Source organism: Seriola aureovittata, chromosome 12, assembly GCF_021018895.1.
Source record: "Seriola aureovittata isolate HTS-2021-v1 ecotype China chromosome 12, ASM2101889v1, whole genome shotgun sequence".
NCBI classification, from domain to species: domain Eukaryota; kingdom Metazoa; phylum Chordata; class Actinopteri; order Carangiformes; family Carangidae; genus Seriola; species Seriola aureovittata.
In genome coordinates, this window is record NC_079375.1 from 24,600,832 (window position 1) to 24,618,966 (window position 18,135).

The 18,135-nt window shown below is 41.8% G+C and overlaps 1 protein-coding gene across 1 annotated transcript in view; it reads right to left on the bottom strand.

Annotated features, from left to right (window-relative positions):
• col15a1b (collagen, type XV, alpha 1b) overlaps positions 1-15,619 on the bottom strand; it is a 43,038-nt gene extending 27,419 nt beyond the window's left edge. The window contains exons 1-2 of the mRNA XM_056391275.1: positions 15,458-15,619; positions 15,086-15,150 (exon numbers count right to left, since the gene is read on the bottom strand). Coding sequence (XP_056247250.1) covers positions 15,086-15,150; positions 15,458-15,468 — 76 coding nt within the window. The 5' untranslated portion in view covers positions 15,469-15,619. The remainder of the gene's footprint in view (positions 1-15,085; positions 15,151-15,457) is intronic.
• Positions 15,620-18,135: the final 2,516 nt, after the last annotated feature.

Below are 18,135 nucleotides of genomic sequence, written 5' to 3' on the forward strand. Positions count from 1 at the left end.
GGTTGCATGGATCTCAGTTTTCAAACCTAGAGAAAGTGCAGGTTACTACATTAACGATGGCTCAGTTCTATTCAAGGAGCAAGAACAAGAAAAATATAAGAATATGTTTCAAAAATAAAAATATTTTTACTTTAGTATTAATAAAACTGTCATGGTTGCTCCTATAACAAACCTCTCGCACAATTATCAGCTTCTTTTATCTCATTGTTTTGTGGCCTAGATATTTACTGTATGGTATTACTTGCTTCCATTAAAAGTTTGTAGTTTGTAGTACACATTTTAAGAAAATAATGTATTAAAGGGGCTGTTTGTAAGTTTTCTCTGCTGCCGAATGTGCACTTTCTTGCCAGGAGGGTCCTCTGAGCAGCTCTACATCTTCAGGGCAGATTCGAGGCTGCAGTGAGCTATCAGAAACTGACTATATGGGCTAGCTGGTTAGCATGCTAACTTCAGTAGAAGAAAAGATGTGATGGATTCAAGAGTTAACATTGGTCTTTGTTTCCACCTCTGGAGACAGCTGTTGGTGAGTAAAGGAATGAAGTTTGATCCTGAGCTTGCAATGTTTTCCTAATGCTAACGTTAGCTATGTAGCAACAGCAAAACTTACAAATAGCTCCTTTGAACTACCTGGAGGAGGTTGGGTAGCTTTCACAGCATCAAAATGAAACTTGCCTTTTCAAAGATCTTGTAGCAACATAAAACCACCACAGAGATGCAATCACAGCATATCACACAGTTAATATATATATCACACCGTTCACACTGTGATTGACTTGGTTAGTAGGTTGGTATTTCATGAGTGTGCGCAGTGTGAAAGGCCATGGCCCACTTTTCTCAGCTGCAAGCTTATTGACCGTGCACACATTGTTTTTGTTTTTGCTGGATGCTCAACTCATCCAGGGATATCAGACATGCTAGTCACCAGTGCATACAGCACAGGATGGAAAAATATTGATCAGTTTACTCCGTTCACCCATATATGTTGCACCACCATGTGTTGTTCATGTTCTCTGTGATATCACGGACCCTGGGAGCCATGCTGGTCAGAACACACTAACACATAAACAGTTGTGGGAAAAACAGGGTGGGGTGGTCTCTAATGGAGCAGATGATGGGTTTAAGATTTAAAGAGAGGGTGAGGGAGGAAACCCCCCAGGGGGAGCAGCTTGATTAGTCATGGATTAGCCCGGGATGAGGGGGTGTGGAATGGGCTGGGGTGAGGATGGGTTAGAGGAGGAGGTCAGGAAGATAAGCATGGGGGGGGGCAGCCTTGATGCACCAACAGAGTGAAACCTGGTATGTCATACAACACACACACACACACACACACACACACACACACACACACACACACACACACACACAGCATCCTTGCTGTGCACTTTATAATTACAGCACCTTCCTACCAACCTTGGCTGGGTCCTGTTAAGCTGAGGTGGTCACAGGGGGTTGGCTCTGACTTAAATGGTTAGCAATTACACAAGACATAATAACCACAGGATATGACTTAAAAGCAGTTTTCATTGATTTTTCTTTTCACCTTCAGCTGCTAAATGATCGCAGTGTTCACCAGCTAGTTGCTTACATCATCTGTCATTCGGTGCTGTGCACACAGTGGGTTTATCAGAGCGTTTCAGCTTCCCCCTGGGGCTGAAGCTGGAGTTGATCAGAGCAGTGACGGTGAACCAAAACAGTAAAAGTTGAAGACCGTAAAACCAAAACAATGAGCTGAAAGACCCTAAAACAGAGTCATGTCATAATTCTCTGTGGGTTTGACACTATGAGCGACTCCTTCCGCATTACACATCGTCATTTGATCCATTATTGATATAAAATTGTGATCAGTGCAGCTTTAACTTCTTTCCCTTGCAAATGCTGTTATTGTAACTGCAGGAACCTTATGGATATTAAGCTGTTGTCTCTAAACTGTGGTGGTGGCAATACCAGACAGTCAGGGACACAGCAATAGCTAGAGGTCACTGAGCCGTCACCCACTAAACTACGACAGTGCTCAGTGTGAGTGTATAAATGAAATGGAAGGATGTAAAGGATCATTAACATGGCTTTTCAGGCATTTGTCATCGCGTAAAAAAGAAAGTGTCCACTTTTCATGTGCAGTGGCTGGTGAAAGGCCGCCACATTGTTATGAGTATTTTCAGACCCACTTTTTTTTTTTTTTTTTCTATACGGGGGTGACCCCGTTTAGGGCCTCTGGATTCCAGGAAGAATAACCCTTTCACCCTTCACCTCTCTCGCACTTCCACCTAGCAACCGCCCCAACAATAAACTCTAATTGGTTTACTGTCACAGCCAATCGCACGGGGATGCTATGAATTTATTCGCAGAAATGACCAGTTAAGTGGCTGCTGGAGACAGACGAGGAATCACAAGATCAGGAGACTTCAAACAGTCTGACAATTAAATCCATAAGGACAAACCTGATGGAAACATATCTCCTTTTCTTTTTTCTTTGTTTTAAATTCTGTAGGAGTTTTTTTTAGTGATTTTTATATTGATATATACAGTATATCACCTTGAAAACTGAAATATATCCTTGTTAAATCAAGTAAGGTTATAAACTGTTAATATTTGCTCAAATATGAATTTTATATATTTGAGCACGATAAACTAATGATAGTAAAATGCTCTACAAACTATTTCTAATGACTATTGAACTACCTGTAGCCTTGTTGATGCATTGGCACTCTGGCACCATCTAGTGGTAATAAACAGTAATGCACATGAGAATAGTTCAAATCACACAGTCTATGGTTCATACTCATGTCACCATAACAGAAATTGTGAAAATCAAAATAAGTCTTACACATTAGTTGCATTATAAAGTCTGTTTTGTAGGTCCATGAAGTGAAACCATTAATTAACCAGAGTTTTCATTTTTAATTTCAAAGTTTATGTTGAATAAAATATTGCTGAAATTACCCAACGTAATACTTCATTAAGTCACACAGTCCAAAAAATAGACATTATGGTTTGGCATATCAATATATTTGTGTGAAAGGGAAAAATTTATTAGATAAACGACCGATTTGAGGTTAATCCGTGCATGTTTATTGTAAAAAATAACCAATAAATTCAGCTGAATGTACACGACATGCCTCCCAATAATCTTGTGAGTTAGGTGTAATACCTGAACACATACTGGGACTCACAGTGCCTGGCAGCAAGTTGGCAAGCGAGCAGGTACGTCCAAATAGGTAAATAAAAGTAAATGGTTGAAACACAGAGTTTCTCTTAACTTTTAAGTGGTAACTGAATGTGAACTTGACTAAATCTACTGGGAAAAAAAGAAAATAAAAAAACATCATTATGTCTTCCATGAAAAAATAGGTGCCACAAAATAATAACCAGTTTAAATTCTATTCAAATGAACACATTACATGATGGGTAGTGTTGATGGAGAGGTACTCGAGCTCATCCAATAGTGCTGAGGAGATACATCAGACCAACAACAGCCTAAGGAAACGCTACACATACATGAAAATAATTCACCTGCTTAAAGAAAGTCCTGTTGAATTCACCCATACATGTGTCTGTGCTAAATTTACTGCAGATCTGCAGTAAACACTAATAAACTGTGGGTAATAAAAGACGGGCTGATAGTATTTCTGCACCAAAACACTTAACTGTTCAATTCAATGATGATAATCAAAGCTATCACACATCCTGTCTCTGTGTGTGTGTGTGTGTGTGTGTGTGTGTGTGTGTGTGTGTGTGTGTGTGTGTGTGTGTGTGTATATATACAAGTTGGTCCACTCTGACAATTAGAGCGAAAGAGCTTTCGGCTCACTGCTCATTGTTTTTGTGCCAGAGCAACACAAGTACTCATTTATTAGGCACTAAGAAGTTGATGATCTGTTTTCTCTCTTTTCTAAAATAACTCTACTTTTCTAATTAGCGAGCAAATGCCCCCAGTGGCTCACGGATTAATTCAGCTCCAAAGATCAACTGCACGAGTTCAACTTTGAACACTTATGACATTTTTTAACTGGCTCTGTCAAACAAGCACTAAATCATCTGTCAAAGGGGGTGTTTTTTTTGTGTGTTGCTTTTCTTTTGTGTGTATGATTGAACATTTTACTTCCCCCCCCAGTATGTTTGATTGACACGTCCTCTTAACCAACCCTAACTCCAGAAATCTAGGTGGGCGGGCCGCAAAGGTCAACAGAGAGGACCTGTTCCCAGGTAATGGTATACCACATGAACACATTTTCAGACGCTCACACACATGCACTGTAGCCTGAAGCCCAAGCAGTCAATGAAGCCTGTGTTGCAAAGCTGTTTTTTCTCATGCACCTCCCCCTCCCTCCCTCCCTTCACACCTCCCATCCTCTTCCGCTCCTCCTACAGTGTGTTTTCATTTCATATTTCAAGGCCATGTTCAGTCAGGAAATGTTGAACTACATCATTTATACGCTCTTGTTGGAAACACTGGACAAAGAAAGGCTCGTAAGACACCAACACAATCACTGTGTGGAGAAGTGAGTCACTATCCACATTTACTCTGACGCAGCCAACGGAGCCACTGATATGCATCAATAACATGACTAAAAAAAGCCAGTGCACAGGCCAGAAACAGAGCAAAGCTTCAGGAAAGTACTGCAAATAACTGGCTGAAATGAACAAATTAAGAAATATTAAACCGTAGTAAAAAAATAACAGGAAAAAACTTGCAGAAAAAACTAAAAGTAAACAGAAGATAAAATCTGAGGAGGGCATGAATGTAGTGGATGGTGTTTCCCACCGTGACACCCTAAATCATGCGGAAAAACACTTAATTTGATATATTTTTATCACTTATAAGTAACTTACAAGTGAGAAAAAGGTTAATTTGTTCATGAAAGTATATCTTCAATATGACACATGAGTTGTAAACCTAAGTTTGTCCAACTTGTAATTTGCAGCTTCATCACTGAGGGGCAGCAGCAGCTTCTGGCCGCGGCTCTGCACAGTTGGAGGTTCAGCGGTGATCGCATGAGTGGGACAGAACCCGTGTGTCTGATCGAATCTCTTCTGTGTGCGGGGACGGCAGGTGGGAGACGGAGAATGCCAGGAATGTCAGAGATGATGATGCACAGGCGCAGACATACACAGAGACACACACACACACACACACACACACACACACACACTCTTTGAACCTCCAGCTCAACCTCAGTGGAGACAAAGGAACGACCTACAGGCAATGTGGGGTGGGCGGGAGTAAAGAGAGTGACTTTAAATCTGTTGCCATCATTTATCTGCAAACCCTGCCAAGATGCACAGTATATAGTATGACTACTTAATGCCATCCTTTTGCATGGGAAAAGAGGGGGAGGATGGGCGGGGTAAAGGAGGGACAGAAGAAGAAGAAAGGAGGTAGACATCAACATAAGTGCTTCTTTAGAACAGAGGACAAGAAGAGATAAGATGAGAAAAGCAAAACAGGATAAAACCCAAAGTCAGAAAGGTTATCAGGAGGAGAGTTTGACCTGAGGGTAGGTTTAACCCAAACAACTGACCTGACCACACACACACACACACACACACACACACACAGAAGAAGAATGACCGAAAAAACATTTATGCACTGGGCCAAAACCTCGCTCTCTAGACTTTGCTTTCTCTGGTATATGCATGTGCCGTTGTGAGTCACAGCTCCCATTCAGAGCCAACAGAGCATGTGCAAGTAGAATCTAGATTGCGTCGTGCTGAGTGACAAATCATGTTGTACTGTGTGCTGGTTAAATGCTATCAGACAACACAATCGATTTAAAACCTGTGTGTTCTTCATGAAAGCCTGCATCGCTAACATTAAGCTAGTTTTTTGGGTAACGACTGGGGCAAGCATCCAGAGGAGTGTAGAGGAGTCATGGCGCCTCATATAGAAAAATGTTCAACTAGACAGAATCAGGAATGTGGTGGAGGGTAAATTCAGTTTATCTAACTTTCATTATCTTAAAAGGCTTCCTCCATTTTTAAGTGGTCTAAATTCAACTTGTCGTCAACTGTCCACCCTAATGTGTCTGTTGGCAAGAATCCCAGCAAGCTCTAGGTTATGTCCTGTACGTGACCTCTGACCTCCCTCTGGACAGTGGTTTTCCACAGGCACTGTATGTGTGTGTGTGTGTGTGTGTGTGTGTGTGTGTAATATCACTTTTTCAAAATGCAAGGAAGTGCGATAGACTCCCAATGTTCTCTGCTGTGTTGAAAGTTCATGCATTCATGCATAAACACAACCACAGGATGTGAACTGTGACAGTCTTGCGTCTTTACACCAACAGCGTCCCGGTGACTCTTCTACCGTTAATAAATGTAGTGCTTCATTGATTTAAAAAAATGAATGGTTGATGTGAACCCAGTGCATTAAAAAGTGGTTCTGCATGTGACGAGTTTGGGAGTGAGAACGTGTTGGCATTTTAGCACCTTTCAAATTAACATGTGGCCACAAATGACATCTACAGGTTGACTGCAAATCCTAAAACATAGTGTAAACGAAGCACAAATGAAGAGTCATAAATAAGGTTCGCCAATTATAAAGCAAGATCTCTCTAAAGTTTGCTAACATTAGCCACCACAGTCCAACTAAGTAACACTGCTGAATTTTTTTTTTTTTTTTTATATTTTGATTCAATCTTTAATTTTTCAAGGGTAGATTTTGTTATTGTCTTTCAAAAGTTACATAATCATTAAACGGCAAAACAAAAAGCTAGTAAAACATGGTAAAGTTTAATGGTAAAGAGCTAGCACACTAATTTAGCACTGATTTTGAGTCGTATTAACGGTCCCGCAGTACATCTCCGATATACGCTCTCCTATTAGGTCTGTTCTGGTCTCCACCTGCTCCAGAGACAAACATCTGGCTAGCTGCTAAATGATAGCGCTAACCAGTGCTAGTAGTCGCTAACTTTTGCCTGGCTGCTCTTCATGTACAATCATGATAGTTTTCTACGAGTGACACTTTTCACATTGATCTAAGTCATTTGATTCATTATTGATATAAAATAAAGGTTAGTGCAGTTCTAAGGTAAATGTATGTAGCATGAAAGTAAGCTGTTATGATTATGATAAATGTGAATTAAATTAGTCTCATTGTAAATGGCAAGTGATTGCAGCTCCCGCTCTGCAACACGAGAGCTGATTGGTTTAATGGTTTACAGGCTGCCTGCAGATCCACAGGTTATTAACGCCACGGATGAACTTCTGACTTTCGAAAATGCACACATGCACACACACATTACACACACACACACACACACACACACACACACGCACAAGTTCACTCAATGCCACACTGTAAGGTCTACAACATACTTCAGATAAAAGAATGCATTGTTAACGAGTTGCTAGGAGGTCAGAGGTGAACATCTGCGGATGGACAGTTTCCATTACATCAAGTGTCCCTGGCTTTCACCCATCCACCCCCACCCCCACACCCCCTGCCATCCTCTCACCCTTACTTCACCCTCTAAAATACATACTCATACACAGACACAGAGATGCAGCGAGAGACTAAGAGGTCATCCAGTATGCAGCTGGACTTCCTTTTTCTTCCTTCCATGTGCTAATGCCTGCTGCGATCAGAAGAACAGCAGATATTAAATACATTCATGTAGTAAATGCATTCTCACAATTTAATGCACCTTCTCTGGAAATACAAAAGACATAATTGTAGACATAATTTCTTCATGTAGGCTTAATAAATTCTTAATTTAGGACGACCCCTTTTACAACGAACCATCCGAGCCAGTCAATAAATTCAGTTTCTGTAAATATGTGGCACCATAGATACAAGCTGCTACGCTATTTACATCCGCTAACGTCCTGCTTATGCATGTATAAGGCAAAGGGCTGTGAATGTGGGACTCTCAGTGTGTGTGTGTGTGTGTGTGTGTGTGTGTGTGTGTGTGTGTGTTGGGGGTGTTTGCTCAGCTGCGAGTGTTGTTCTCAAGCCAAACAACCCCTCAGAGTTTCTCGCATCGCCTCGTCTCCTCCTCTGATACGAATGTTGATGAAACACAAGGGAGGCACAGTGATGGGGAATTCTTGTGCTCATGCAAAGTGTCACTATCGGTGTCGTGGTGGAAGGCGTGAATCCCACTGTCACTGATGTGACAAACGAATGCATTCATGGCACCGTAAGAAGTTTTGGACAATAAGCACAGTGAGGTCCTGCAGGTCAGTGATGTCACTCCTGTTTGTGTTTTTGGAAGTTGCTGGACATTGTGTATTGTGACAGACATTTGATTTGAACTGTGCGGAATGAAAGACAACCTCCAGATGAATGTGACGGGAAAATATTATCTCATGTTCCCCTCCGCTGTCCCTCTGGCAGAGCACCCTCTGTTGACGTCCACCCACCCGAGCCCTCATCACAAAATTAACTATTGTTCTTGAACTGCAGAAGTTCACTGATGTGCAGGGTGGTACTTTCCCTTCTTCTGTCGGCGTGTCTGTTGAGACACAGCGCAACTTCCACCTCTTTACATGCCGATAAAAACATGAGTCCAGTCAAATGTCCCAGAGTGTCTGTTCTCCTTTAGTTACAGGACTCAATGAAATTTATAAACTCTCTTCATCAAGAAAACTCATCCTTCTTTCTTCCAGTGTTACTTCTGATAAAGTAGAAATGAGATCATGGAGCTCAGTCACATTTAATTTAGTCTATAGACATTTAGTCTAATACCGAATCCTGGCAATATTTTAGAAAGCGCTGACAAATGCAAAACTAGTCCCTGAGAAGTAATTTTGTTTCGCACTCTGGTCCATTTCATTTCCATGTCTTCATTTTACCATTAATGTTTTACGACATCTTTTTCAGAGCACATTTTTCAGAGGCTTGGTCAGTGACATACTGTTACTCTCACGGAGGACGGAGACTAAAGAGCAGTCAGCGGCACTTCCACACCAGGATGAGTGGAGGAGGAGGCTTTGAGCTGCTGTGTCTAATCCAAAGGTAAATAGTAATATAATATAGTAATATAGCAGCTGTGGTATTATACAAAAGTAATTATACTACAAACAAAAGTGCGTTACTTTTTCCATCCAACCTCATAATGAGGCTGAGGAAAAAAACGATTTTAAATGTGATAAAATTCGATTAAATATGGTCAAATTTAATTTCTAAATCAACAGTATGATGCTTCGTCCTGAGTGGGATATTTCTGCTCTCTATGAAATGCTTTAGGAGCTGTAAGTGTTTTCCATTTGATCATCCTATTAGATTACACAGGAATTGAGGAAATGTACAGAGAGCCGCCAGATTATTCCATCACATTCCACATGGAGGGACTAACGCAGGATACGGGTCACAACATCATGTGGACGGGGTTTGTGTTGTTGGTAATTTAGTGTTTCTTGTCCGTAAAGGGAACGAGTGTGTGGGTGTTTGTGCAGAAACTCTCCGTCTGCAAACAGCAGCAGGTCCATAATTTCAGAAGCCACAGACCCAAATATGCAAAAGCATAGCTGAGCATAAACACCCACTGAAAGGCTGAAAGGCTTGACCCGCCCCTTTAAACCCGGCAGCTCCTGCAGGTTTCCTCAGAGTGAGAGCGTAAACATGATGTACGTGCTGCATGTTACATAAAATCCAACGGACAGGGTTGCTTACATTTGGAGAAAGAAGAGGAGGATTTGATTTACTGCGTGTGATGTTCAGGGGCCTGTTTCATCTAGTAGGATTACAGAGTTACCTGGAGAACTTTGCTTAATAAAACCGGTCTGATGCAGATTTATGCTCCTATAGAGTCGTAGAAACACAGTACGAGACTGTTCTTAATGATAGATGACAGCTAACGCTCTGAAACACACCGTCTGTGTTTCCCTGTTCCTCGCGCCTCGGGTTATTATGGTCAGTCTGCCAGGTAAACGACTGGCGTCTCATGATGTCATCTCGTCAGCTCTCTGGACTCGCTTTGATCTGATCAGTCGGACTCATTTAAATACTTTCACTGAATTATCAGCAGACAGTCGAGATGCTGCGAGTGATTGTCGGCTGAGGAGACACAGTCCTTCATGAGAGAGAGATGCAGCAGTCTGCCGCCGCTCGTACTGTATATTTGTGTGTGTAAACTAACACACATGCTAATGCTAACACTCAGTGATGGAGTGTCATAGTAATTTAATGTCTTTGGTGATCCCCTGACTTTTTCTCTAGAGCCGCTGAAAGAAAACTCTCAAAATAAAAAAAATAAAAAAAGTTTTTACACTTTATTGAGCCGGAAAATTTGTGTTTTTGACGACGTTTTGACAACTACCAGACAAATTGCTGTGAAATCTCTGACGGACGTTCATGGTACTGGGAGGATAAACTGTAGTTTATTTTATTCAATACTTTGGTTTATCATCAAATGATCTGTACTTTGTGTTTAATGCTAATTAACAAAGGCTTTTCATGCTAACATGCTAGAGCAACGTTGTACCTGCTAAACATCAGCATGTTAGCATGCGGATATTAGCATGTAGCTCAAGTTCAGCTTCACAGAGTCGCTAGCGTGGCTGTGGACTCTTACAGGTTTAATACTTAAATCATTTTTCAAACAAAAATGCCAGATATTTGCTGGGTTTTGATTCTCAAATATGAAGAGTTGCTCATTTTCTTTGTCTTAAATTATGGTGAACGTCTTTAGTTATGGGACAGTTGTTTGGATTTAGCAGAAAATTTGAAGAGATCACTTTGGACTCTCAGAAAAATCTGCATTTTTTAAAACTATTTTCTGACAATTCTTTTAAAGAAAGTTATGAGTATCTAATGAAAACATGTTAGTTATATAATGAATGCAACAAAAATAATCATTAGCCCTCAACTGAACATCTGATTTGGTTTTGCATGTTTTGTTTTTTGTGGTTATGAGACGACAGACTAAGAATTAGTAATATTTAGGAGAACGATAACTTCTATGTGTTAATATTGTCTTAATATTATATTCACATGTAAAGCAGGCAGTAACAATACATGTGAATATCTCAAATAACAGTCGTAAAGTTTGCACAGTAACGAATACTGCTAACTCCTCGAGTTAGCCGGATCTCTCGCTCAGTAAAAAAGACTTTCTTTGTGTTCCTTGCCCCCAAAGCATAGATAGTGTGGAACAGATGATAATGATTCATAGCCAACTTTTTTAAACCGTAACCATGGAAACGGTGTACCCAAACAACAACAACAGCAGCCACCCAGTGGCATTTGAATGTTTCCTTTCTAAAATACCAACGACAGTAACGGCTGTGAATGTGAGTTTTTTTAAGGTCAGTCTAATAAAAAGCTTCTAGATACTGGTTCAACATCCTTCTGCAGCAACACAGGAGCTTTTTCTCTTCTCGTCACACACACACACACACACACACCACACACACACACACACACACACACCGAGAACTACATCATCTCAGTGAGCATCACATCATGGAAAATACGAGACCATTTTCAACGGAAAAACCTCAAAAGAAAAACACCCATTCTTATTGTAAAGTTTCCAGTCAAGAGATTTTTTTTTTCTTTTTCTCCCCCGTTAAAATCCCATCGAGCGGACCGTTACACACTTACAGCAATGACACCTTTCTACAGTCGGCCCATTGTGTCCAGCTGTGTTCAAATCAAAGTCACTCTGGCTCAATGAGCACATTCCAGACAGGACGCCGCTGCAGCGAGGGCATTCAGGCCTCCAATATACTGACGACATTTAGGTAGAGCTCTTTCATACACTTCTATGACATGCTCGCCTGCCAGGGTTTTTAGACTCATAAAACACTGAAAGGAGGTTTTTCTGGGCAGTTTTGTTCCAGTAACATCAGAGTCCAAATCAGGTCAAGAGTGGAAACGGTTGAAAAGGGCTCATAGGTAAAAACTAAACCCACGGGCGACTGAAGGTGAATAAAATGCAGGAAGCTAAAAATATGATGTTTTCTAGAAGTAACCTGAGTTCACCAAGCGAACATTAAGCCACTGACGGGATAAAAATAGGGCTGTTATTGAGGATTTCAACCCCAACAGGACTGAAAATTGTCAACGGTGAAATAGTGCGACTAGGTTTTACTGTACAGACAAGCGTCTCGTCCAAAACAGACTCCCACTGGGCTCCACTCACAATCATTTATATTGGCTAAACATGGAGCCCTTTCAGAGCAACTCAACCAACAGTAAATGGAAAGTGAAGGTTCCTGGAGGCAAGGAATAAGAGAGTTTCTGAGGGGACAGAGCGAAGTTTGAAATGTGGAAAACAGTAAGAGGGAAGTCTGTGTTTCAGCTGCGCCCGACACACCGAACCCGTTCTCTGAAAAACCTCGTTTTACTGTACGTGTGAAAACAACATGTGTTTTCATATTGTCTTTGTAAAGAAAACTAATTTTAAGTGGCTAAATAAAAGGTCGCTTTCAGAAAAGGTGCCAAACCAACAACTTTCTTATCATGAACGAAACACAACCGAAAGAGAAAGAGATGCTTTGTACTGTAAATATGGATGAGCAGCATGATCTGATTTCACACCAGATATAAGTGTAAACCACCCTGTGCCACATTAGATAGATAGATAGATAGATAGATAGATAGATAGATAGATAGATAGATAGATAGATAGATTGGTTGTCACAGATAAAAGAAACAACGCTGACTAAAGGTTTCACACGGGGGAACAAACAGCGTTCTCCTGACCCATCCGACCCCCGACCGCACACCCCGACCCGCCTCCTCCCAACACTGACTTTGTCTAAATACGACGTCACAAAGAAAGAAAGAAAGAATGGAATAAGACTGAGTTAGCTTCGCTCCAGCAGTTTGGAGACACATCAGTTTGATATTCCAAGCTTGTTCGGGGGGGATTTGAACATATGATTTTAAAGTCATAAGACGGTCTCTGTAATAATCGAGCCTCTGGCGGTCCGCAGTGTGATGAGCTGTTTTTATGGTGTGATAATAATAATAATAATAATAGTAATAATCACTGAGCCGTAGAAACACCGACTTCTTTCTGACTCCGTAAATGTCTGAGAAAAGAAAATCTTTTCCGTCACCGACACATGCTGATGTTAAACTGGCACAGCATCAAGTGTGTTGTCGAGATCCCACTTCAAAGCTCAATGTGACGACACCCCCCCAACCACCCTCACCCCCCTCACCCCCCTCCCTCATGCAAACTAAACACTTAATTTCTCACCCTGGTGCAGCGTTTGACTTGTCACACACACACACACACACACACACACACACAGGATGAAGAGAGGAAGTCCGGTCTATTGCCAAACAAACAACCTGTCTCTCTCCTACAGAGCTGTATAAGAAGAGTCTCACAGCAGGGAGTAACCTAAATGAAAAACGACCACAGCAGACAGAGGTGTGACAATGGAGATGGACGTGGGGGGGGGTGGGGTGGGGGGGTGTTGACCCCTATCATGTGTCCTGTAATGGGTCTGTAAGGGAGCAGGGGATGACTGATGAAACTTAAGTGCAGCCATTGTGTCGCCATTAAAGAAATTGGTGGCACAGTGAAAACACAGTGTGGTGTAGGGTGGAAAAGAAGCAGGTGTTTAGGTCTTAGGAGGAGTTAAAATGAAAAACACTACAGAGTTGCTTTATGGGAAATGTAGGATCCTGTGCTTTTTTGGGGGGGGTTGACCCATACTACCCACACTGCAGACAGCAGTTGGGATCGGTCCACTTTATACACGTCTGTGTTGTCATCTAAGTCCATTAAGTGAAACGGGTCTTCAGCAGGAAGCTACACCTGCAGCAGCTTTATGTGTTTCTCAGAATAAGAAAAGGATTTTCATCTGCGTCTCTGTGTGTTTGTTTTAAAGACCAAGAAGAAGAAGAAGCAGCTTTTATACCAACTGAGAGAAACGACAGCATTATGATAAAGCAGCTTGCTGAGACTTGCTCGCTAAGCACCTTCTTCCCTAGTTATTCCCGCCAAGCTTTCCATTCCTCACACGTTTTTTTTTTTTTCAGTTCATAACGTATAAAACCACAAAATAGTTTTTACACTTTGAGATGGAAAAATCTGCTCAATCTCGCTGCTTGATGAAAACAGCAGATTTGCATGGAGTGATGAGGAGACAGTAACCTTCCTCAATGAGACAAACATAAACGCCATATCCCCATCATGTTTTCTACATCTGAGGTTTGACTGCTGCAGTTGCAGCCTCTTCCTCTGCAGCAGTTTAACGGCACCCTGCTGGAGAATCAACGTCGCCTGCTGTTTATCTCGATGGGTATTTGCATAACAGTGGTGGGGGGAAATGTGCGCCAATTAGCATTTTCTTTTACTGCTTTTCTGGAAATGTGGTTAAAAATTTGCACCAGATTAGCATGTAAACTTGACTGTGTTGAAGTGTTAGCTGCAAAAACTGTTTCTCCTTCCGACTCTTTTAAGTGTTAAAACAAAAACCTGCTGAAGAAGAAATGCTACTGTGACTTAGATGCTGTAGGCATCTAGCTAGTTAGCCAGACATGCTAACATTTGCAGCTGACATACATTCAAAGCAGTCACAAGCCATTCCTTTTTACTCTTGTACTCCTGCTTTTGGAGAAGATGATACATCAGCGCTAAGCTAAGCTAATCAGGGAGGTGGTTCGCTGAACAGTGAATTGGCATAAAGTTACTCACAGTGTTTTTAGCCTTAAAGAGATTTACAACCCGGCAAATTCTCCGTAGGAATCAAAAACTTGTTGCACACAATATAAAATACAGTGTGATGGCCGGGTTGCAGGTCTATGTGGTAATAATTCTATAATCAATTACGTACATGAGGAATAAATGTATGCATGAATGCTTTTGCGTTTGCACACTTCCATCTGTCGTTTCAGGTCAGATTCAAATTCTCTCTTAGTATAAAATCTAATCAGAGCATTACAGTAAATGATACGACCGTGTTGGTGCAGTCACATGAGAGAATAAAAGGATGCCTGGATGACGAGACTTTAATCTAATGATTCTATATAGTCAGTACTTTAGCCTTTAGTTATATATGGGATATACATTCAAGACAAACATTCTTAGTGTTACACACATAAGAACTTTACTGACCCTTATAAGTGCTGATATCTCAGCTGTGTGTTTCTTTATAGTTACAGTTAAAGAAGCATGAATGTTACCTTCTATAACCTGCAGGGCAGCGGCCAGCCGGCACAGCAGGAAGAGATGCAGGGCAAGAGACCACCTGAGGAGACACATCAGTCACAGGAGCCACACGTTAAGCTTTGACTTCAAAAGGTAGAAAAAATCCTTCGTAAAGATGTTTTTTAGCAAATGGAGACAACGTGGATTTAAATTAGCTTCTGTTGCACGTTACTGTGTGTCAATGAGAAGAAGCTGCGGCCAGAGGAAACGCTGCCTCATCTCTTCTCTGAGGTGTAACTCAAGTGGTTTATAAAAGTTAAGTTCATTTAAAAATCGGTCTGTTTTTCTTTACATGGAAAAAAACTAAAAATAAAACAGAAAAAGAGGTAGTAAGTGAAGTGTCTTACCCTTGAAACATTTTAGCAACTCAATGAATAAAAATCCAGGTTTGGAAGTGAACTCCAAGTGCATGTGTGTGATGAAGATCAGGGCAAACTCCGTGGTCCCTCTGCCCCACTCTGCAGACCTGAAATCACACTGTGCTCTCTCTCTTCCTCTCTCTCTCTCTCTCTCTCTCTCTCTCTCTCTCTCTCTCTCTCTCCCTCTCCCTCTCTCAGTACAAAGGCTGTCTCAGTTCGGAGCTGAGTGACTGTAAGGCCCACGGAGTTGGGAAATTTGACTCCCTTGGAGGAAAAAAAAAAAAAAGCCCCTCCACCCTCACTCACTCAGTGGACCCTCTCTCTCTAACCTGCTGCTGCTTGAGTCAATTTCCTTTCATTAATAACAACATGATGGCTATTATGATGTCTGTGCACATTTGTGGCTGTTATTTAAGTTAAATCTGTTCATCTGTGAGTCTCTCTCCCAAATATATTGTTATTATAATAATAATAATAATAATTATTATTATTATTATTATTATTATTATTATTATTATTATTATTATATACCTCTCCGATTCCTTTTCAGACCCTTTTATTTCATGAGAAGTTTTTTAGACTGGTGATAAATAGACAAAACCACTTTTTAATTAATGAATGAAATACACAATAGAAATGAACAGAGCTGGATTAATGTGTTAAGTGTCCCTGGGGCAAAGATTTGCCGTTGGGCCCCTCGTCCGAAGTTTTTGTAAACCTCACCAACGTATTACGTTTCACTCGCTAACACAAGGACAGGCAGCCGCCGTCACCGCTGTTACACTGCATCCATCCGTCCGTCCATCCATCTGTCCATCCATCCATCCAACCATCCATCCATCCATCCATCCATCCGTCCGTCCATCCATCCAACATCCATCCATCCATCCATCCATCCATCCAACTATCCATCCATCCATCCATCCATCCACCCATCCGTCCATCCATCCATCCATCCATCCACCCATCCATCCGTCCATCCATCCACCCATCCATCCGTCCATCCATCCACCCATCCATCCGTCCATCCATCCATCCACCCACCCATCCATCCATCCATCCATCCATCCATCCATCCAACTATCCATCCAACCACCCACCCATCCATCCATCCATCCATCCATCCATCCATCCATCCATCCACCCATCCATCCGTCCATCCATCCACCCATCCATCCGTCCATCCATCCATCCACCCACCCATCCATCCATCCATCCATCCATCCATCCAACTATCCATCCAACCACCCACCCATCCATCCATCCATCCAGCCGTCCATCCATCCATCCATCCATCCATCCATCCATCCATCCATCCATCCATCCAACCATCCATCCATCCATCCAACCATCCATCCATCCATCCATCCATCCATCCATCCATCCATCCTCCCAACATCTTCCTCAACATCGTCTGACTAGAACGCTCCCCTGAACAGGAAGAGCTTTCCTTTGGCTAAATGCTAAATGTATGTACATAACTGCATATGTATATGTAATATATCATTCCTTTGCAGCGCCGTTTGCTCCAGAAAGGTCATTTCTCATGTAATTTTATGACATCACCAGCTGTTTTCTGGTTGGCTTGTTGTTTTCAGTTCTTTAATCAGTCACAGGAGAAAATATTTTCTGCCCGTGATCAGACGCGGAGACAGGAAGACGAAACCCCTTTACTTCCACAGCTGTAGCGTGTTTGACACTGAAACGACAACGACCAATAAATACGCAGAGATTTTAATTTCTCAGATTTTTACATTTAACAGCGGCGGCCCGAAGAAATACCTCGTCCACCTGATGCTGGACTTTTCTTTCCCAAGCCAACAGAGACAAAGCTTCAGGGGTTAACAGGGAGTCTCAGTGAAATCACTCATGTTGTGATGTTAACACCCCACTATTAGCAGATGCTGGAATGATAATGGGATGAAGAGAAAGAAAGGTGCCCTCCCTTTCCTCCTCTCCCACCCTCATCCTCTGTCCTTCTGTGTCTCTGCAGACAGCCCCCCCCCCCCCAATCCACTATTTTCCCTTGTTAGCTCCTCTCCTACATTTCGTTCTCGCTGATCAGGCAAAGCTAAGGTCAGGGGAAGCTGTGGGAAGACGGCATTGCGTGATGAACGTCTTCTTTGTTGTGAGATCCTGTGATTGCTGTTAGTAAAGAACAGGGGGCTTTTTACACAAGGACCAAACAGAAATTGTGTACATGTAGGAATATAAAACAGGAACATATCCAGAATTATATGATTTATCTAAGGAGCAAAGATCTGTGTGTGTGTGTGTGTGTGTGTGTGTGTGTGTGTGTGTGTGTGTGCCCAGCTGGGATTTGGTGTGTTACCCGTTAATGTGGAAACTGGAAAGAAAAATGACACCACAGCGAGTTTCACTTGACTTTTTACTGTCAATGTTTTGTTTTAATGAAAAGAAAAAACAGTAATTGGTATTTTGTTTCCAAAGTTAATCGGTCACCTGACGTGTTCGGCACAGCCACACCAGGGAGCTAAATGCTAACATCAGCATGCTAACATCCTCACAATGACAACGCTAACATGAATAATCTGAATAAACTTCAGGGCAATCCATCGATTAGCTGTTGTGTGTCCGATGCTGATGTTGGGGGCTTTACTCCCACCGGCTGGTCAACATGTTAGATGACCTATGGGTCGGGCTTT